The sequence below is a fragment of the Pezoporus wallicus genome, unplaced genomic scaffold (genome assembly GCF_028554395.1).
Source record: "Pezoporus wallicus isolate ANWC-B61680 ecotype Strahan unplaced genomic scaffold, APGP_CSIRO_Pwel_v1 contig_7274, whole genome shotgun sequence".
NCBI lineage: Eukaryota > Metazoa > Chordata > Aves > Psittaciformes > Psittacidae > Pezoporus > Pezoporus wallicus.
Genome location: NW_026637137.1, coordinates 2,499,897 through 2,521,135, shown reverse-complemented (window position 1 = coordinate 2,521,135; position 21,239 = coordinate 2,499,897). Strand labels below are relative to the sequence as shown.

Below are 21,239 nucleotides of genomic sequence, written 5' to 3'. Positions count from 1 at the left end.
CTGCTCCGTGTCTCCCTTGTACACCAGTGGCTCCAACAACAAATGTGTTTCAGCAGTGCTAGCAGAATGAGCCTAAGGAGGCCCTTGGATCTTTGCACTGCTTCAGTCACTAATCTTAATAGCTGACCACTGCAACTGAAGAAGCAAGAAAGGATGACTTGGAGCCTCAGACCTGTGTGGTACTCAGCATGCCTGCACATCTGTATGCCTGAGCTGGTCCTAAGTCTGTGGCACATAAGGGCACTCAGCACCTTGCAGGATCAAACCATGGAGTGAACCCTCTCCCACACCACCCCGACACTTCTAATCAACAATGAAGACAGGAAAAGTAGATTTATTATGAGTACTGATCAAATAACTAGATTAAGAGTAATTGAGGACAGGATCAGAGAGATAACTAAGCTTTAATTTCTTTGGGGACTGTTGCTATAGCACAGATTTTATTTACAGTCTCCTGCCAGAAAAAAAAACTATTGACTGTGTCAGTTTCTAGTGGACCACACACTGCTCTAATAGCTGCAGTTGCAACAAAGGATGTGACAAATCCATGTTTTTGAGATGCACTGAGTACCAAATACTAGAGTTGTTTCTCCCTGGCTAACAAGTACAGATGTGTGTCAGTGCAAGACAGGAGCTTGAAAGCACTTAGAATAGCTACAAGATGAGTGGGAGAGATGCGAACTTAATATTGTCACTAAAAATCAGCTGACAGCTCAAAGAACAGAGAAGCAATGCTGCGAGTGTCATGTTTTTAGTCTTACAATACCTTTTCTTTCATTGTTTACCAGCATATACAGAAAGATGTGTGGGTTGAGCTTTTAGGATTTCTTTCCTTACAACTTCTACAGTTACTTTTTATCATTCTTTGTTAGCTATTTTAAAGTCATCTTTGTAACAACTACTTGTGATGTCCAGAGTAGATAGTTGCAACTGCAGCTGGGCATTAACAACAGGAGTAATGAAGTCTTGAGAATGACTTCACAGTTTTCATGAGTGACTTGATAGTAATGTGTCAGGAAAAGAAAAGAAATATAAAGTAGGTGGTCTAAAACATAGGTGTAAAGCAAAGCACTCCTAATAGCAGGAATGGAATGGTTGGGCAAATCCGAGTAGAGTGATACCAGGAAAGATTCCTGGGCGTAGTTCTTCACTCTGTTGTAGACAATGAAGTAGCCAGCACAGAAAGGACTATCAGTTATTCTGGAAGAAGAGACTGCGATGAAAGTTGTCAGCTTTGGTGATGTTTTTGTAAAATTGTCCAGAAGAGATAAGGAAGCATTGAATGACAAACAGACCTCAGAGTAAAAGAGAAGATGTTGCACATACTCCATAGTGTCAGCTGCCATTGCACTGTTGAGATAGGAGTAACCGATTTATTTATTGATAATGGAGGTGGCTTCTTAATGTATGTGCCAGTAGAAGGTTCTTAATGCTAAAATGGCAACACTACCCACCAGTGTGTTAAGTGATCACTCTTCTGGGTGTTGGTCTCCACAGCTGTGTAAAGTCGGAGCAAGAAAGCATTGGCTCCTGCTTTTACCCTCTGAGGTATTGCTCCATTTTAAAACATGAAGGTTCAGACCAGATTTTACTTGGCTGTTTTCTGGTAGTAGCCAACAACAACTATAGGGAAGAGTACAAGAACATGTAGCATTTTCCCCATGTTGCTTTATAAAAACACTTGGTCTTCTCCCAGAAACTACCAGCAAATACTGATGACAGAATACTTAGCATTGTTATGAGATGGGTATTCCCAGACTGAGTCCTCTAAACCTGTTTCCCATATAAGACAATATAATACACGTGTTCAGCCAATATAAATTTGGGAGGAATATGGCATGTCATGAAATGCTTTGATTTTACTCAAGTTTGTTTTCTCACAAAAGCAGTAGTAAGTCAATCTGTTTAGATGAACAGAAAGGAAAACCACCAAAGTCCATGGCAGATTTATTTATAAGTTAAGGAATCTGAAGTTATCCTTAAATACAAATAATACAGAAGCAAACACAAAACTTGTTCAAAAAAAAAAAAAAGCCAAGAGGAGAATGATTAAGTGAACAAGGTCATGCTGAAATCATGTGAACAGAAATTACTATTTTCTGTGATCACTCACATTTAAAGTAAAACTAAGCCCTTAGCCTTTCAATTTAGAATGCACGGAGAATCTGGAACTCTTGCCCAAAATCATTGATAATCCATCATTTATTATAAATCATAGTTTGTTGTCAACTCTATATTCATATGAAACAGGATAAAATACTGTTTTCTACTGTCTTTCATACATCTGGCTTTTCTAATGCTCCTGTGACCATGTCAGAATGTTTAAGTGACCCATGTGCCATATGTGAAAATAGCTTGAGTACATAAATACACTGAATTTCATACCAAAGAAGATCTATTCTTCAGGGACTTTCAGCTCAGCATGGGCAAAGAGGTAACTGTGAAGATCAGGAGACTGTGTGAAGAGGTAGCTCCCATTTTCCTTAATTCCTGATTGATTTAGATGCTTTAATATCATATTGTTAATTTTCTTAAGCTCTTCTATGTTCTTCTTTTCAGCTATTAGTCTGCTTGATATTTGGTCCATCTTGTTTCTAGTTTGAACTTGAAAAGGAAAATGTACCACATTAAATTGGCAGCATTTAAGTCAAGAAAATCATTATGCTCTCTTGCATTCCCATGGGAGTCTGTAGGGAATTATGATGAGCAAAAATATTAAACTGGAAAGCAACTGCAGGACCTAATGATAAGAAGTTACGTTGCTTATTTAATTGCTTATTTTCTGGTTCAGGTTAGTGTAGAGAAACAAAATCAAATACGGCCCAGAAAAATTTTGTAGTCTTCAGGAGTATATCAATTTCATTGCTGTCCACAGGAATATGTCTTATTTAGGGGCTGCAGGGTGTTATTTGTGGGCAGCATGCATCTGTATTTTTCTAAAAGTAGAATTACTAAAACACACAGCAGACTACAGCCACATCACTTTCCTAACGCATTTAGATTAAAGAAGAAGTCTTGCAAATACTGGCATTTGGAGGCCAGTTTCCCCTGGAACACCAGTATGCATAACCGCTGTGTACACTTCTGGAGCTATTTTTATTTTGGCCTTCTGAAGTTAACAAAATTTACCCATGTTTTGAAGCTTAAACTAGTAGTGCTAGTGGTAAACAAATCTGTCTATGGATTGCAAACATAATCTCAGATTATTTGTAACATAATCTGAAGCACTACTGGAAATCAGTTTCAAAAACCATAAACCTACACCAACCTGAGCCTAAGCAAACTCCTTTAACCCTAGTAAGTAGCCTTTTCACTGTTTACCAGTTTTCCACTAGAGGGGCACATTGCTCATTTTTCTATACTGGAGCTCCACTTTTAGCAGTTCCCCATTAAATAAATATGGAATTCAAGTATGAGGTATTTTAATTAGGGTTTTACAATTATGCCATTTAAAATCTCCTTTGTGCTCTTTAATTGTCTGATATTCTGTTCTTCGAGCATGTGTCCACAAGTCAAGGGTTAATTTCCTATTCAAAAAGGAAAATGAGGATTTTTGCTATAACCCACTGAATCCCCTACTATAGGATAAAAGAAATCTTAACTTCACATGGATTCCAATTCATTGAAAATAAACTTGTAAGTTAAAAGAATGCATCTCATACTCTGTTCAATACCATTAGTCCAGAAAAGCCTAAGATGGCAAGGGCTCCATAAAGAAAGGTCACCTGTAGCCAAAGGTCACCTTAGCTAAGCCAGCCCAACCAGCCCAGCTGAAGAAGAATGGCAATTTCATCTACAGACTGAATGATGCATGCCAATTTTGATACATCTTATCAGTTTTTTTTGGTTCTTATGTTTGACATTTTTGTAGTTCCAAACCAATTTCCAGTCAGTATTTAGCTGGCAACCTTCAGGTCCTTATGCAGGTAGCCTGATTTAAGCTTTAGCCTGGGTGTAATTCCAGTTGCAGCGAAATGACACCAGGACTGAGTTTTATTTGGAAAAGAATGGAAGGCATGTTGTCAAAGTATCTCACTGCCATACAGTCATAATTAAAATTCAATTTCCAGCCAGCATTTTTAGCAGCACAGTATAACCCTGCTGAGCTGAATTCTTGACAGCTGTTGAAGCTCATAAAACCTTTTCACTAAGAAGAAAAGTGTGCATTCTAGGTCACAGAGTAGAGGCCTGTGGTTTTGGACCCAGGACCAAGACCCACTGCCTATATCCCGCCAAAACCTTTGACCATGCAGATACAGCAGTAGAATGTTGCATGGTAGCATGACATATTTCAGCAGAGTTCTTCTAATTTGCCTTATATTTTCAAGAACCACTGTTTGGTTTACTTACTTATTATGAATATTACAAATGAAACAAGTGCCAAACTGATGATCAAAGTAAGAATGAAGGTGACGAAGAACAAGCGCTGGTTCCTGATGTTGCTCCCTGACGTGTTTTCTTCAGTAGCACCAACGTTCTCTTCCTCCTCTATTATGAGATGATAAATTATTTGGTGGTAAAGTTTGTTAAGGTTGGTTATGATAAACATGACAAAATGCTTATAGATTCATGAAACAATGCAGAATGTATCATAATTCAAATATATTGTAGCTCTTACTGACTGAAAATATTCTGGTTGCCATGAGAAATCAAAGATAAAAGCCATATAAAACCAGTAGAAGTGTGAGAGCCCATACCTGAAGCTGTAAATAAAGAGGCTGTGAATTAAAATGCTTGAAAGTGTCATGGAATATTTCAGGTAACTGGTTTGACTCCTTAGGAGATGTGTCTTAAAAGAAGGAACAGTTTTTCCTCTAGTGTTTCTGTTGCCATCTGTGAATTTATTGCTTGTGACAGTACTCACAGAGTTACAATGCAATTTATGTAGTAGGTGTTTATAGAGCATTACAAGAGACATTATCCTGCAAGGGATCACTCAATGAATCCCAGTTGAAATGGAAGGTAAGTTCATGCTTGACAGTGAATCCCTAGCTAAATGCAAGGATTTTCAAGAACCTGATAACTTAAATACTCAGCAGGAGCAGCTAAACAATTAATTTGATCTAAATTACACCATTTTCCATCTTCTTACATTTTTCAGTGCAGAGCTTGACATACATATTGGCCTATTGGGCTGTTGACAGCAGTGATACACTATAAGATCAGGCTTTTCAAATGTCATACATAACTCTTTTTGATGGCCTGTTGTATGTACAGAAAACCACAGAGCATCGCCTATTGTACGTACCTAGCACATGTTGGGATCCATCTGGACAAACATTTAGTTTGTTTAGGTTGTTTAAGGAATCAACTACGTAAAGTTTCCCTTCTTCCTGAGTATTGGGCAGGTTAATTTCCAAGGAAGGCCTCTCCATTGTATCTAAAAGAACTAATAATTAAAAAAGTAAATTAAAATAGGGATATGGAAAATAACTGGTAACAGTTGGTGTCCTGTTCTAAGAAAATGATGAGCAGCCTTAACAACCTGTAAAATAAAGGGATTTGAAGGACCAGCATACTTCCTAGGTCTTGAAGGCAAGGGTAACTCAGTACATAGCAGTTGTTTATTCTTGGAGATCTTTGATGACTATAAATCTCTGCATTGTGTTTGTGCACATGTGCATACTTATGCATACATATGTATGTGTGTGGAGAAGGAGAGAAACAGAAAAATCTCTTTGACAGATACCACCATTCATTTGACTTTAGTTATTTTGTTGCATAACCCTTTTGATCTGGTGTGTACTTGGTAGAATATAGGGTGATAGCCTGACTATAGTGAAAGCCAAACCTTCACTGACACTGCCGGGAAGGATGTCACTCAGGTCCTCTGCTTAGAATATCACTGTGAAGTTACTATTTGTGATGAATGGAGCAAAAATTAGTCAAATACAGCTCTACTCCACATAGATGCTAGTTTTGGACAAATTAAAGCCTGACAGAAAAGCCTTTTTTTCAGACGAATACTGCTTGCTTTGAAAAAACACACTGGATGGTGCCTAATCAGCACTTCTCAGCAGAGTCTGGGTGCATGAACTTATTGAATGATTGTTTATATAAATACAGTTCTGAAGAAGATTATACATAGAAAAGAAGCAATACCTAAGCAGGCTCCTCTATGAATTGCACACAATGTGACCAGCTTCCTAACATAGTGCTTAAGTTAAAAACCTGAAGTTAGAGGAATAGCCCTGAGTGTTTAGGGAAAAGACCCACTCCTTCCCTCATCAAACCAAATGCAGAAGATTGCTGTAATTCCCCCGGATAGGACCACACAGCCAAACTTCACTGAGCCGCACTAAGTCTGAACACTAAGTGCTTAAATCCTTCCTGGCAATGGGTCTCATTCGCCTAATAGTGGAGATTGACAGGCCTACATGTACACATATTTCTGTTTAATAGAGTGTAGGAAAGATTACTGCTTAATCTTTTCCTCTGCTCAGAAGCGTTGCTACAAAATACAAAGATAAGGTGGAAAGTTGGCACAGTAGTGGTTCCCCCTACCGAGAGTATGATTTTTAGGTGTCCAGCAGTAATTTCAGGACGGATGACTGTGTCCACTGCCCTTCCACTAGATTGCCACATGGTGCCAGGCAGCACCTTCTGTGCTGTCTCCCCACAAGCACATCCGTAGCCAGCTGCCATCATTAGGAGCCCAGTGTTTCAACAATGGCATGCTAGGAGTTACCACCTCGGGGCACAGAGGCTTTTTGGTTATTTTTAGCTTCCAAAGAGCAGTTGTTTCTCTTGAACATTTTGATTAGTACCTCCCTGCAACTTCAGGGAAGACTCAACAGCTTGAGTGGTAATAAACGTGAGTACCTTCAATTCATTAATATTATTATGTTTCTGCATTCTTTGTTAATTATTTAAAACTGATTTCCTCACTGTGCGTGTAATCACAGTGAAGATGATAACCATTATTAATTCAACAAAGTATATTACATTTGTTTGATTCTATTGACATGCCAAACAAAGGAGAGAGGGTAAGAGAGACATCAATGTTACTGGCCAAAGGTATTATTCTCCCAACAAACTGATCTACACACTGGGGTTTTGTGAGTTACTCTTATCTTATGCTTTAAGCTTGCTTAAATATTTTTTTCCCTATGTGACTTTTAAATTTCTTCTTAAGCTGTTCTGGTAAAATTAGAATAAGAACACACCAAAAATTCTTCACAGAAAAGAAAGAAGTAAAATCTAAAAGCAATTAAAAAGCAAGAGAGTGAAACATTACTTACAACATAACTACGTTCAGGTAATGTGCCAGTATGGAAGAGATCAGCCAGTGAAAATCACCCGAAGAACACTTGTTCTGCTGTTCTTTCTCTACTTTTAGAGCCATAGGAAGCTGTCAACCCCAGCAGAATCTGTGAAGGCAGCTAAGAAACAGCCTGTCCCTTTCCATCTATATTTAGACTTCATCTTGGCTAAGTATGCTGACTTCACAGTATTGATCTGTTTATAAAGGAATCAGCACATACATGGTTATTTTTTATTATATTGGAATTATCATTATAATATCCTGTCATGGAAAATGAGGCGGCTTGTTACTGATGATCAATATTTCACTAACCTTTTGGTTTATGATGCCTTTCCAAAACTCATTTGCTTATGCAGAAGAGTCATAGCTACCAGACCGTAGCTATGATTAACCAGTTTGCTATGCAGAAGTGTCATATCTACAGTATTGCAGACGTGAGTACATTAAAGGCATAGGCTAAAAAAACTCAGGGTATTTTCCTCCTCCTCCCCCACACCTTACCAATTCAAGTGGGAGAGTATTATGGGATAGACTAATTTGTACAACATTGCTAGCTCTTTAAAAGTCAGATTCTGATGAGCTGTGTTGTGAGCACTGGTAACTGTTCCTTCGCAGACAGCTCCTGTGATCACGTTTTTCTCTCTCTGATGTTGCCAAATGTGATGTTCCAGCACACTGCAATGACAGCTGACACTCATATGAAAGCATCACAGCTTGAAACAACAATCCCATTCTGAAGTCATCCTCTACGTCTAGAATCTCGAGACCTTTTAAGCCGACGAAGTATTTGTCTTCCAGGAAACAAGAGGATCCATCTTCTGACTCACAGCTCCCACCCCAAGCTGACAAGCTCTGCTGCTACCTGGACCAAGTAACAAGGACCCAGGTCTCTGCAGCCCAGAGGCAAGGTCTACAAACCCATCAGAGCATACAGGGCAGCAGAGACCTGTCCCTCATCAGCCAGCCTTGGAAGCCATGCTGGTCTGCAGTTGGCAGTGGCAGGGTAATGGGGGAAAGGGCAACCACGTGCTGGGCCATCAGCCAGAAGGGGCTGTGGAAAGCACTGGAAAACACTGCCAAGACAGGAAGCTATCAAAAGTGCTGCTTTACATGAGCAAAGGGTGCCAAAGGCAGTACCAGCAGCCAGGGCAGAGACCACCAGGCTTGTGGGAACACTTGGGATGGGGAAACAAAAACTTCATATAGCCCAGGGATCAGAAGTTACTTCTCCGCTTGCATGACAAATACTGACAGCACACAACAGTAATAACAGAGACCTCAGGTGAAGGCCTTGTAATGTGTAGAATCAGTTATGTAAGCCAAACAAGTTCACACATAATACCTTATTTCAGTGAAAAAAAGGTTAGAAGGTACAGCTGATTGGCATGTATGGAGTTTCTGGAATAGCTTCTGCTATAATCAGAAACTTAAAAAAAAAAAAAATCTCAAACCAAAACATCCTTATCAGAACAAGCAGTAATTTTTAGGGGGTGGGGTTGGTTTGGGGTGCGAGGTTCATTTCCTCTGCTGATAACTTGACTTACACTTTTAAGAATGTTTAACAAGCACCTTTACTTACAGATCATCTAGTTCAGAAACTTCAGCTAGCTGGGATTTAGTGTCTTTATTGTATAACAGCCCCCCATCCCTATGACAAGACAGTTCTAGGGTATTGGCACATTTCAGTGTTCTAGAGCTAGAAACCGAGGCTAGGAGTAGTTTTTAACATGTCGAAAGTAGGGCAGATGGAATGGCTCTGGTAAGATAAGGGAGAAGGTGTTGTGCAGTACCAGACCTAGACAACATTTCACCATGAGAAATGTCATGACAGACCCTATGTAGATCAGACACCTTCAGAACTCAGCAAGGCAGCAACTAAAGCATGGAGACTAACCCAACCACATTGCTGAACAGGCAAATAAACCCATCTGTTTCAACTTCTGGGTGTTGCTAGTGTTCAGTTTTCATTCGTGTAGTAATCACTTTTACACAGAAAGCAAGCAACAAGAAACAATTTTATTCCAAAAATTAAACTTCCAATTTCAGAGCATAAGAATCTTGGGTTTATTTTACATTGAGGCAAGTACTTCTCATTTAGTACTTCACTGTAAGTGAAGGTAATGGAACTTCACAGGATAGTCACACTATGCAGAAATTTGTCTACCTGCCAGCCAGAGGAGTTTAAAAAGCTACCAAATTAACTTCACATGAGCAAGTTCATCTTTTGAGGTTAGCACATTCTTACCAGAACACTTGGCCAATGAACTCATTTAGTTTGCCTTGATGTGAAGTAAGGAATCCTATCTGACACATGGCATTTGACTACAGTTGCCCACCCCACTGAACAGTTCAGTAACAGCATATTCAGACTTTGGAGCAAGTTGCGTCTAATGCAAGTGTTACAACGTATCCCTGCACCCCATCTTACACCCATCTATGTACAGTGTATATGCAACTAAGCAACAACATGCATTATATTTACAGACTTTATACAACATCTCTGTGCACAAGTGCAGACTACAGAAATAAAAAAATCATTTAAAAGTTAAAAATACATTTCAATTATGAATATTGAAAGCCATGGAAAAGGAGATCTAGAAAAACTCTCCCACGTCTGCTCTTTTATCACGACATTTACTTCTAGCCTTTGTCCGAGCCTTGAATGCTGCAGAGTTGTACAAGTGCTACAAAATAAAAGGAAAACATTAATAGCAGATATTAAAAAGCTTATGTACATTGTTTTTCATCTTAAGAAGCACCTTGAAATAAATTTTTATTAATCTTTGAAAAAATTGGTAGGCCTTCTGAAATTTATAGTATCTTTGTGCACCAAAGACAGATTCATTTCAATATGTACACATTTAAAAGAAACTTGGACTGTGTAAGAAAGCCTGAGCTAGGAGCAATCCTGAAGCCAGTCAGCGCTGAACATCACACAGAGGCACAACGTAGATTAAGTCTGCCCCCCAATTAAATTTGGCAGCACCATTTCACAAATGGTTCGTACAGGATAAGTACATTCACAACGAACAGAACAAAACCATCATCCTGCCAGTGTCCCCTTCACACTGCGAAGTTTGCGACTGTCTTCAGTAAGACCTGGTTTCTACAGCTTCCTGTAGGTCCCTGCCCAAAATCCTATGGCTTTCCTTAGAGCCCTAGCTGCACACGCAGAGAGCACGAATCTGATACCAGTCAGGAAGCACATCAACCTCCAGACCTCCTTGGAAGAAAAAGCAGTAGCAGACACATGCTCAGTGGAAGAGCTAAAATAAGAGCTCAAAGACACCCACAAAAGCAAGGTTTGGTTTCATTCAGGATAAGATAGAACACTTAGTTCTAAAGTGACACCTTAAATATGACAGCTTCTCAACCGCATGTTTGGAATACCATTTAATTTAGGAGAAATATATTAATGTATCAATATTAAAGTGCAAGCACCTACCCTTTCAAAACGGGATATCTTCATTGTTTTAAGAGTTGCAGCATCTACCATTACTGGTGGACCAAGCTCAAACACATTCCGAAGAAAGTCATTTGACTAAACAAGAAACACATCAAACAATCAGTTTCTCCCCTGGTTATCAAGTCTCCAAAGATGACTACTGTTAAATATCAAGTATTACAGTAAGAAATTGCAGCAGTCTGACACAAATCTTAGTAACTCTTGCAATTAAGCCAGGGAACACTTCCTTTAATCAGAAAAAGGCTAACAACTACAACTGCCCTCTTGAGACAGAAACAGGTCGTCCCCCCTATGGATTTTTTTGTCCTTGAAAATGAAGACACTGTTCTATGACACTGTCTATACAAGATCAGGCAGTGGGACACAGATCTGTATGGTTTCACAACACAGCAATTTTAAAGTATCTGGCTGTAAATGTATTTTAAAAACTGAAGAAGCTGTCACATGCCTGGGCTCCCTCAGTCACCTTGAAAATCAGCTGGCACCGGACTGAAGATTTTAACCCCATGACTATCATAGCAATTTCGGTGCATATACCCCAAGCTACAATTCCTGTTTCTGTTACCTATCTGAATAGATGACTAGTGAACAAATAAGGACTTATTCTTTCCCTTCTGGAATGCTGTCATCATTGGGCTGCAAGCTGTGTTCATCACTTTAGACTAAAACTTTGCATTCCTTTTCACAGGCTTGACCAGGAAGGGTGGAGGCATGTAGCTCTTTAACAGCCGGTCAACTACAGCACTGCTGAAAGCACAGATTCAGGAAAACCCCTGAAGCTAAGAAGGTATTCAGCTCAAGTATCTTACTTCTTAGAGAAATCTTCTAATTGCTAACCCACAGCACACTCAGGCTACAACTCGGAAAAAGCTCTCTCTAGTTCATTTTGTAAGTGCTGTCTTTTAACACTTCTAATGCAAAGCTCATCATTCCACCAAGTTCTACTCATGACTTCATAATTCAGACCAAACTGCTACAAAGAAGCCAGACAGAGAACAGTCTGAGCATGCATCAAACAGCAGCTCACCTGTAAATGATACTGCATCCCAGACCCCAGAATATCCTTGAAGGTATCATAAGTTTGTTTTTTAACCCAGCAGTCAATATACATACGCTCAGGTCCAAACTTAACCATCTCTGTAGGGAAGTCACGCTCCTATTCAAAAGTAAAGGAAACAACATGTATAATTTTAATAACCTTCAAAATAATACATATATATAAACACTGTATTTATTCATAAACTGATGAGTTTAACCTAAAGTTAAATCTCATGTAAGACTTGAAGCTGACATTCTTCAACTCAGAAAGCATTTTAAAGAAAGAACACTTGACTTTCATCTTTAAAGTGAGCTTAAGAATTGGACTCCAGAATCTCCAGAAAAGCCAGTTCTGAGTTCAGCAGTGACCTTGAAGTCTGTCTGTAAACCTCATTTAGTCCCCACTTTTCAGGTGCTGTGAGCTACATTTGTGACATCTTCTACAGGCAGATCTCAAAAGTGACTCGGAATCTCTTCAAAGCCTCCTCTTTAGCTTCCGAGAGGTCAACTGTTTTGAATGTCAACTAATATTTAGTTGGTCTTACCAATACAACTATGTAAGAAGGAATTATCTGGCAAGGAAAAAAAAACAAAAATCTATTGAGAGGTGTAAAATAACAACCCACTGAAGTGACAGAAATTTGACAGCTCAGTGAAGCCTCTAAAACGTGTCGCTAACCAGAAATTTTGGAAGTCCTGCTTTGCATATTGTTCTCTTACTTTGGATATGGAAAGCCGAAAGATTACAGCACAACAATTAGGACAGTGACAATCCACCTTTCCCCTGCCTTCCTTCTACAGCCCCTGACAGGTGCCAGCTGGAAATGTATTTTACTACCAAGTTGTTTTTTTGTTTATTATGCACAGCAGTTCAGTAGCAGATTTTAGAATGAACCTTTTTACAGAATTCAGGACACTGATTTGGATGTCCTACAAAGTCTTCTATGGAAAACAAATCTGCTCATGGAATAAAATAAGAATTTAGTATTTACAGTATAATGTTTAACCTTCTTGAAAGAAACATGGAGTCAAGCTTGAAGCAAAATAAAAAACTTACATGAAATATAACTACTTTTTTAGAAATGCAGAATAAAGTAATCAGAATTTGAAGTATCATTTAAAATAGTTTGTTTCTGTTGCTCTTACTGAAACAGCAATTCTATTTAATAATAAAACCATTTTCATTAGATTGTACACTGCACAGTTAAGATCCAGACATTTAAAGAAAGACCAAAGAATCACCTCAACAGCTCGTAGCACATCTCTGAAAACAGATCGCTGCTTTCTCTTATCTACTTTGGCTCGGTGCTTGTTTCCATCAGTAGCCAGAGCTCTTAGTTTTTCTGTTAGAAGTTCCATGTCTTCATAAAAGAAATCCTAGTGAAAGGAAAGAAAAAAAAACATAACAAAACACTTGAGCTTCTGGCCTCAACATCTTCCCCTGCAAATAGGAAGATGGATCTCCCCAAATTCTGGGCACCTAGATCCCTACATGTTACTTTGTTATTTAAAGACACCAAGATGGCACTAACTTCCTGCTGTTCCATTTGCAGCATTTAAGCCAGTAAGAACAAAGTCACAGCATCCACTTTACCAAGTAGGCCACCACCAAGCTCTATCTATCCTGGTAGCCAGAGCCACATGAAATAGTACAGCTCCTTCAGTGCTGGGTACAGTGTTTTTTTTATTTTAATCTGAATGTTGTCATGTCTATTCACCAGGCTGAGTTTACTGCATGCTTTTTGAAATAAACTGGTCAAAGGCAAAACACAGTAAGCATTTGTAATCTGTGCTGACTGTTAAGGATCCAAAGAGAATACTTTGCAATGATTACAGAGACATTTCCTCAGTGGAACCCAAGATATTTTTGCTGAATGCAAGACTCATTTATTAATGCATTTTAAGGTTTTAGTTACTTGCAGTCAGTGTGACCAAGTAACGGATCAGTTTCCATCTCTCTTATTTTTGTTACCTTTCAAAGTTGGCTTCCATAGCCAAAAGACCCAAATCCCTGCTGTCTGCAACTGTAACAGATCTCAGCATATTGTTTCAGATTATGCAGTGTTAAGCGTGCCACATATCCTGACTCAACTGGAGTTATCATTTCACTTTGGACAGTGTTCTGGCAAAACCCAGCTTGTTCAAGCTAGAAACCACTCAGGCAACTCTCTCACACTGTGCCATGGGAGTAAGTAGAGGCTGTTTCCTTCACTGCTGACAATAAAACAGTTCAAAAACCAGTTAAGACATATTGAAGAATGTAAAGGTATGCTTAGCCATGCGACTCCTTTAAAAATCTTCCCCCTTATAGTCCCAACTGACTAAAATTGTCACAAATGCTATGAAACCATCATGCAATACTATTTCTGCTTTTCAAGGTACCTAAATAAGAATACTGAAAACACAATACTGGAAGTCAACACGATTTCTACTGAAGAATATATTTTTAGCTGTGGGTGCAGAACTGTGCAGGTTTTGAATCACTGGAACTTTATTGCCCAAGTGTCTAATGAGTTTTAGCCTGGGATGTCTCCAGGGCTTTTTTTTTTTTGTTTGGGTTTTTTGGTTGTATTTTTTTGTTATTTTTCTTAAAAGCTGGCACTGGATTTGCATTTTAAAGCTTACATGCCACATTTCTAATTGCTCTTCAGTACTGTTTGATGTGTTTTGTTATACTGGCCCTGTTTTTCAATGTGGAAATTGGTATAAAAATGCTAGCTAAATAGCTGTGAAACACGGCTATACCCACTTAGATTTGGGCAGCCTCACTATAAAGAACATAAACCAGCAAATTATCTGCCACTTGTTGAAATCTAGGGTGCTATGCAACACAGGTTAAGTAATATGCCTTATCATCCCAGTGCAAGAAGACAGAGCTGCTGACATCTACTTACAGCATCTGTTTCGCGTGCTAGTTCAAACAGAAGGGCTAGTGTTTCTCCAGCAGCTATTCTCATGTTGAGATCATCACAAGACAGCAGACTTGGAAGTTTATGCAAGTGCCTAAGAACAAAGTCACATTTCATTAAGATGTAAGTTTTGTTGACCCTGCTTCACTGCATATAAAAAGTCATTACAAATTTTGTTTTCCAGGATAGACACTCACATTTCTATTTTCTTCTTCACTTCATTCATTGGACAAATGGTCAACAACAGTGTCCACGCTAAGAGAGCACTGATGTGAAGCACGGTGTTATGTGTACTCGATACACCATTAGTGTCTCTATCTCTCTGATAGGCCTTTGTGAAGATGTTTTCCAGGCACTCCATGGTAGAGTACAGCTCCTGAACAGAGGAAAAAAGTAACAGCAATGGTTTAAGATTCACACATTTTTGTATTGTAAATGCATTAAAAAGAAAAACAAAAAAGTATTAACTCCTCACCGTAATGTCATCAGTGACAATGAAACAGCAAATCCCCAAGCAGGTTGCACACTAGACACGAAAGAAAAAAAGTCAGTATTATTTGACATTAACCTTATTGTTGACAAAACTTTGACCTTTGAAATTTAACATCCAGAGCAACTAAAACTTGAGATTAAGACCTTAGCAGAGTACAAGTCTTCAACACTGTTTAATTCAGCCTCTTTGCAGTAGTTAGCTCATAGTTCCTGTGTACTCTCAGGATGATTTTATAACAGATGCTACTCACAAGCCTTTACTTTTCATGCTGGTTTAGTTAATATAATTTACATAAAGCAACATGTAGCACTCCTTTCACCCAATTATTTTAAATCCCACTAGGATCAAGCTAGCAGAAATTATGCTGATAATTGGTAATGAACACATTTATTCACAACTGTGTGAAAGTACTTTCCCTTTTCTGCTCTCTCTTATAATTAAATGGCATGAAAACACTGGACTCCAAGAACCATTCCTGGAAATTTCCAACTATTGCTGCAAGGTCCCACTCATCTCTTCCCTATCCCCCATATTCTACTCTGTGTCCTCCTACAAAGAGTAGGACAAAAGTGTTTGAAAGTGATGTTTGCACTAACCACACAGGACTCAAAACTACACTTGAAATAGGAGAAGCTTCAATAGCTTTTGTTTGCTTGCAAAAATAACTGCTGTTGAACTAAGACTTCCTCCTCTTCCAGCTGATAGTATCTGTTGTAACACAGCTTGAGTACAACAGAAGTAGCCAGCTATGTAATAATAAAGGCAAACTGGAGAGTATCACTTATAACTATAAAGTTTAAGAAAATATTAGCAAGAGCTTTAGACTGTCTTCAGTCAATATTTCAAGTATACTGCTGATGCACAAGTGAGATGACTGGGCAAAATACTTTGGTAGGACAAATGTATCAACTTACTTCTAGATATGCTATATGTAATTTTATCATATGTAAATTTATTTGCATAAGTAACATTTCTCTGCAGTTAAAGAAATTAAAATTAATACAAGAAGGATATAACAGTCAGTGGAAAAACTTTTTTTTCTCCTATAGGCCTTCAACATCAGCCCTCAGAACTGCAGTAAGGAGACTGCAACATAATGAGTGCAGACACTTGACACAAAAGTACTAGATCTAGCAGTTCTTTAATGAAATTCCTAGGTTGAAGAAGAGGATGACAGTCAACTTTTATGCGGAACTTCCTAAGTCAGTGAGAACTGCTATGGCTCATTCAGAGTATATCTCAACAGTATGAGTTTACACTTGTGTAATAGCCTTTAGTCTGGATTACACAATAGTGAGCTGATCAAAAACTGCCCTCTGTCCCTGCCTGGCAAATAAACATTTCATACTTACAGCTTGTCTGGCTTGTATGCTTGCTGTTCCATCACAGACAATCTTCTTTAGAACTGGACCAAGGGTCTTAAAAATCTCTTCACTTTCAATTCCTGACCCCATCTGCACACACAGAAGACATGCCAGTCCAGCAGCTGCACACTGTTCATCACTCTTACCTAGAGAGTAACATACTATGATGAGTGATCTCCTTCTGCATTGCTTCCATCCTTTAACCCTTTAAAAATAATAGTCTGAAAACTTTCAAAAGGAAATGCAGAAGCCAACAGCCAGAAGATAATTTAATTTTCTAGGTGGTGTAAAATGTGACATCTAAATGAAATAAGAAAAAGGACTGTTACATAACTAAATTATTAAGCACTCTAAAGTACTAGAGAAGCCTCAGTCTTGATTCCTTTGAAACAATGAGCTATTTCATAAGGATTATTGCCTTCTAATAGCAAGCATGTTATTACCTTTCTTTATGCAGCGTTCAATGCTATCAGTTAGTGTCATTCTCCTTTCCATGATAAATTCATACAGTATTTTAGAAGAAAAAGCATTTTTCAGGCTTTCAAGAGCTGCTTGTCTTGTCTTTGCACTGTTAGAAGAGAGAAGAAAGACATCCTGAAATCAGCATACATCAGTTAAAGCTCAGCCTTTGTTTTTTACGGTAGTCTCTTCTATTGGATACAGTCAAATACAGTAACCCACAGAAGCACCATCAAGTATTAGATGCTATGAATTGCCTCCTTCCCTCAAGGATAAAGACTTAAGATTGGAGATAGAACTCACAACAGTATACTAGACTAGAAATAAAAGTCCCTCTGCTTCAAGCTATTAGGAAAGGGAAGTCTGACTCTCACTTATCCAAAAACTCTGGAGGGAAAAAGATCTTTTCAGATCCAGAAGAAAAGCCAGTCCTCCCCAGCATGAAATAATTGTCATTTCAGTAAGCATATAAAGAAGTTTGATGCGTATTTCCCTTATCATAATCAGAGGAAACCAGTAAGCAATATATGAACATTTCTTCAAAGCATACTATACCTCTTGTCCAATGTAAGATCAATAAATCCCTTCAATTTGTATTCTAAGTCTTCTTGAGTGGCTTCTTCATCAATTTCAGGCCCTAATCCAGATAAAATAATTTAGTTCCACACATTTTATTAGTGGACAGAGTAGCATCCAACAGTTAATACTTTTAATACTAATTAAAAAAAAGCAATTTAACATAAATAACTACAGAATGGTGTTATACCTACAACAAACTGCCCCTTAAAATAATTTCATAAAAATTGATCTATTGATACATCTGTGGTGTTTCTATACCTGCTTCTTAGATGTGCCAGGAATGAAGCTAATCATCTGTTACATAATTTGCTACAACTGACACCCATCAGCCAACCCTGTCAGCAACACATTTGCATGCAATACACTACATCTACCCCTGAAATAGAGCAGGGTGTTCACTGTTGATACAGCGAGTAAGTACTCCCTAAGCAGCCTGCCCCATCTGCCATCGCTTCAGATGTCTCTGCGACAGCAGCTCCGTTAAGAGCAGCAAGCATTCACAGTGAAGCCTCCCTGCCTTATGCTACTGTTGGAGGCTTTCAGGTCCCTTCTTCCCAAAAAAGGCCTTAACAGCAGCCCAAGTTTCAGAGATGGTAGAAGATAAAGCATAAATCTAGTTCAAAACAGGCAAATCTTTCCATCTCAAATTCTTCTGCAGTTCTTACACCTCAACTATGTTAATACCTAATACCTAAAATCAATACCTTATCAATACTTTATAATTCTTACTGTCTCCAAAAGTTAGTCTTGTATAATTTTAATAGAAAAAAGCCTAATAGTTTCAGGAGAGGGTCATGAAACCTGGAGTATATGCTTGCCAAACAAAAACAACAACCATTAAATTAACAATCATGCCATTATTGTGCTACTGCTACTTACAGTCTAGTACATAAACTGCTAAGTCAATTAAGATTTTATGGTTTTGAACAGATGAATAGGTACAAAAGAAAAATATACCATCCTCAGTGAAGCTAGCAGGATCACTGAAGCCACTGCAGTGGCTCATAGTTTCAATTGAAGCATCTTCATCACTAAAAGGCTGCACACTTCTGGGCTGACCGCCTTAAGGAAAGATAAATACAATAGTTTGGTCATTTTTTTCACATGGAAAAGGCATATCTGAACACCAAAAGTAGAATTCAACCCTCCCAACAGACTCACTCTCCCTGACCCATTCATGGAAAGCACATATTCTTCCTCTGATGGTTCTCTCACTCCCACCTGACCTGAAGATTTAGTTGGCTCTGTTCTGGAAGATCATTTTCAATGTATTGGTAGAACTCCTAACTCTAGATTTAGGATCCTTCTACAGTCAACTTCAAGTTAATGCAATTCCCTGTGACTGTGCTTTAAAAACTGTTAGGAAAAGCTATGTAAAAATTGCTATATAATCTTATTTTTCAACTTAGAGAGACTTCAGGCCACGGTAAGTTATACATTACCCAGTTCACTGCAGAATTTACATGATTAAGTGTAATATGTGCAGGATAAGCAATGTCCAACCCTATAGCCAGCTGAATTGCAAATACAAGCCAGAGCATTAAATGCTTCAACAGGGGAGAAAAGTTGTCCCCTCTCAGCACCAAGAAGGCCTCAGTTCAGTAACTTCAGTCCTTTTAAAGAAAGCAGTATTATTTTTACCAATGCTCATCTCTACAACTTTTCATACCTGTATCTTATTGTTACAAGATTAAGAGTTCAACCGGAAAACACTGTATTTCAACCGCTGTCCTAGCCTAGCCCTTAACTTGCATCTATGGTTGATTAGCAAAATAGTTTCACTGCTATTTCTCCAACAGCTCCCAAATGCCATTTACAAACCCTGGGATTCTGCTCTTCCACCTATTTTTTTTGTGGTTCAAATGATTCTAAATTATTTAACAAGGCACTGCAAAGTGCTTGCCAGCTTTGGGCAGGTTTCCTGACTACCAAAACCCCCCAAAGCCCCATTTTCACCCAGCCAGAATCAACCTCAAGTTAATCACTGTCCAAGTTAAATCTGTACTCCAGAGGTTTTGCAGCTCTTAGCCATAAACCATCTGCTTGTACCACTGATCATAACCTTTGATGTTTCCTGCAGTTACAAAGGAAAACACTAGCCAATGCATGGATGAAAAAACTTGAAAGCTCAGAGACCTGGCATGGCCACTTTCTGGTTTCCAGCCCTTCACGAACTAAAACAAAAGCAGCTGCAGAAAGACCCAGTGAATTGCTCATTTCCTAAACATTTGATACTAGAAACACATTCTGCTCACAGCTATGGTAGGCTAAAGTGAAACTTCTCACCAACTCCACAAAACCTTTGTTTTGCTCTGGCATCAGCACCCTGGCCGCATGGATTCCAGACTGTACGAACACTGTTTCTTTTATAATACCCTCTTTCAGGCTAAGAAGATGTGTTGTTTTGTTTTTTGCTTTTAAGGACCCTGCAGCCTTTCAGAGCACAATACGCTGACATGCAGCCACACCAGGGACACCGGAATGACAGCACCAGCTGTCCTGTCCCCCCGCCCCGGAAGGGCCCACGCTGCCGGCCGTGCAGCAACGCTAACACGGAAGGCTGTGCGTGCCGAGGACGCGCTCCAGCCCCCCGCGCGCCCGGCCTCCCCGGGCTGCCCTAGGGCCGCTGGCCATGCAACACCCGCGACCGCGGCTGTCGGGAGGCCCCGGTGGGCCCGGCGCCGGCCGCGGTCCCCAGAGCCCCGCTGGTCGCCGGCGGCGCCAGGCACAGCCGCTGGCCGCCGCCACCCCGGGGCCGCCCGCGCCGCCGGGCGCATGCGCGCAAGCGGCGTGAGGTGGCGGTTTCGGGGTCGGCTCCTGTCACCCTGGCGGCGCCGCCCGGCCCGTGCCGGGCTCCAGCTCCGTCGCGCCCAGCGGCCGCGCCCGCCCGTCCTGCCGCTTCTCCGCTGGTCCTGCAGGGAGCCGGGGAGCCCATCCGGCCGCGGCCCCTCACTCCGGCAAAGGCCGCCTCCCTTCCCCCGACAGCGGCCACAGGAAACGGCGCGTGAACTCCCCACCCGGCAAGGCCGCCTTCCCCGAGCCCCCGCCAGCCCCGAGTCCCCACCCGCGGCCCGGCCACACTCACCGGCCCCGCGCTGGTGGTTGCTCCCCCGCTTCTTAGGCTTAGGCATGGTCGCAGCGGCGCTCAGCTCGGCTCCCGCGGCCCCTCTCCGGGTCTCCGTCTCTCTGCTCCCCCCCGCCCGGGAATCAGCGACAATCAGCCGATAGAAGAGCAGGATCGCTTTTTACTCCAACGCCTCTGCGAGGTTGACTTCGCGGTCCGGGGCAGCGGGGGTGATTGGCGAAAGCAGGCGGAAGACGAATCGGCGGCGAAGGCAGAAATCCCCGTGGAGGCCCGTGAGCGGAGTCGATGCATCTTTCTCCTCTCAGACACCCGGGGCTAAAGGCGCGGAGCGGGTGCCGGAGCCGCTTTTATAGCCGGCCGCAATGCGGGGGCGGGACCACGAGACGCGCCGTTGCCTCCACCAATGGCTGGGCGTTGCGACACGCGCGGGTGACTCGTTGCGTGAGACCGTGACGCCACCGCGCTGCCGCCCGGTGGCGGGATGGGGACGTCATTGGCGCTTGGCGGAGCACGCCGCAGTGTATGCTGGGAACAGCGGGGTTGGCCGCCAGCGCACGGGTGTGGCGGTGGCGGTGGCGGTAG

At 40.6% G+C, this 21,239-nt stretch overlaps 2 protein-coding genes across 4 annotated transcripts; both read right to left on the bottom strand.

Moving 5' to 3' along the window:
* Nucleotides 1-2,045: 2,045 nt before the first annotated feature.
* On the bottom strand, nucleotides 2,046-7,924 carry LSMEM1 (leucine rich single-pass membrane protein 1). 2 transcript variants are annotated; one of them, XM_057403724.1, is made up of 4 exons: nucleotides 7,242-7,924; nucleotides 5,249-5,389; nucleotides 4,351-4,488; nucleotides 2,332-2,604 (listed from the first exon to the last, which is right to left on the bottom strand). In XM_057403724.1, exons 2-4 carry the CDS (start codon nucleotides 5,373-5,375, stop codon nucleotides 2,396-2,398), a joined length of 474 nt encoding a protein of 157 aa, XP_057259707.1. In that variant the 5' UTR covers nucleotides 5,376-5,389; nucleotides 7,242-7,924; the 3' UTR covers nucleotides 2,332-2,395. The 2 variants fall into 2 exon arrangements, with proteins under 2 accessions (XP_057259708.1, XP_057259707.1); XM_057403725.1 differs by lacking the exon at nucleotides 7,242-7,924 and having other exon boundaries at nucleotides 2,046-2,604; nucleotides 5,249-7,235.
* Nucleotides 7,925-9,260: 1,336 nt separating this feature from the next.
* IFRD1 (interferon related developmental regulator 1) lies at nucleotides 9,261-20,992 on the bottom strand. 2 transcript variants are annotated; one of them, XM_057403715.1, is made up of 12 exons: nucleotides 20,658-20,992; nucleotides 18,530-18,634; nucleotides 17,549-17,630; nucleotides 16,978-17,102; nucleotides 16,523-16,680; nucleotides 15,153-15,203; nucleotides 14,875-15,053; nucleotides 14,663-14,771; nucleotides 13,011-13,145; nucleotides 11,758-11,886; nucleotides 10,710-10,805; nucleotides 9,261-9,948 (listed from the first exon to the last, which is right to left on the bottom strand). In XM_057403715.1, exons 1-12 carry the CDS (start codon nucleotides 20,701-20,703, stop codon nucleotides 9,859-9,861), a joined length of 1,305 nt encoding a protein of 434 aa, XP_057259698.1. In that variant the 5' UTR covers nucleotides 20,704-20,992; the 3' UTR covers nucleotides 9,261-9,858. The 2 variants fall into 2 exon arrangements, with proteins under 2 accessions (XP_057259698.1, XP_057259699.1); XM_057403716.1 differs by lacking the exon at nucleotides 15,153-15,203.
* Between the last annotated feature and the right edge of the window lie 247 nt (nucleotides 20,993-21,239).

Coding starts and splice junctions, on each gene's coding strand:
- LSMEM1 (XM_057403724.1), bottom strand. CDS start 5,375: ATGGAGAGGCCTTCCTTGGAAATTAACCTGCCCAATACTCAGGAAGAA. Junction 4,489..5,248: donor TGGATCCCAACATGTGCTAG/GTACGTACAATA, acceptor ATCTCATAATAG/AGGAGGAAGAGAACGTTGGT. Junction 2,605..4,350: donor ATTTGTAATATTCATAATAA/GTAAGTAAACCA, acceptor TTCCTTTTCAAG/TTCAAACTAGAAACAAGATG.
- IFRD1 (XM_057403715.1), bottom strand. CDS start 20,703: ATGCCTAAGCCTAAGAAGCGGGGGAGCAACCACCAGCGCGGGGCCG. Junction 11,887..13,010: donor ATGTGCTACGAGCTGTTGAG/GTGATTCTTTGG, acceptor ACTTTTGAATAG/GAGCGTGACTTCCCTACAGA. Junction 10,806..11,757: donor GGATGCAGTATCATTTACAG/GTGAGCTGCTGT, acceptor TTTCTTGTTTAG/TCAAATGACTTTCTTCGGAA.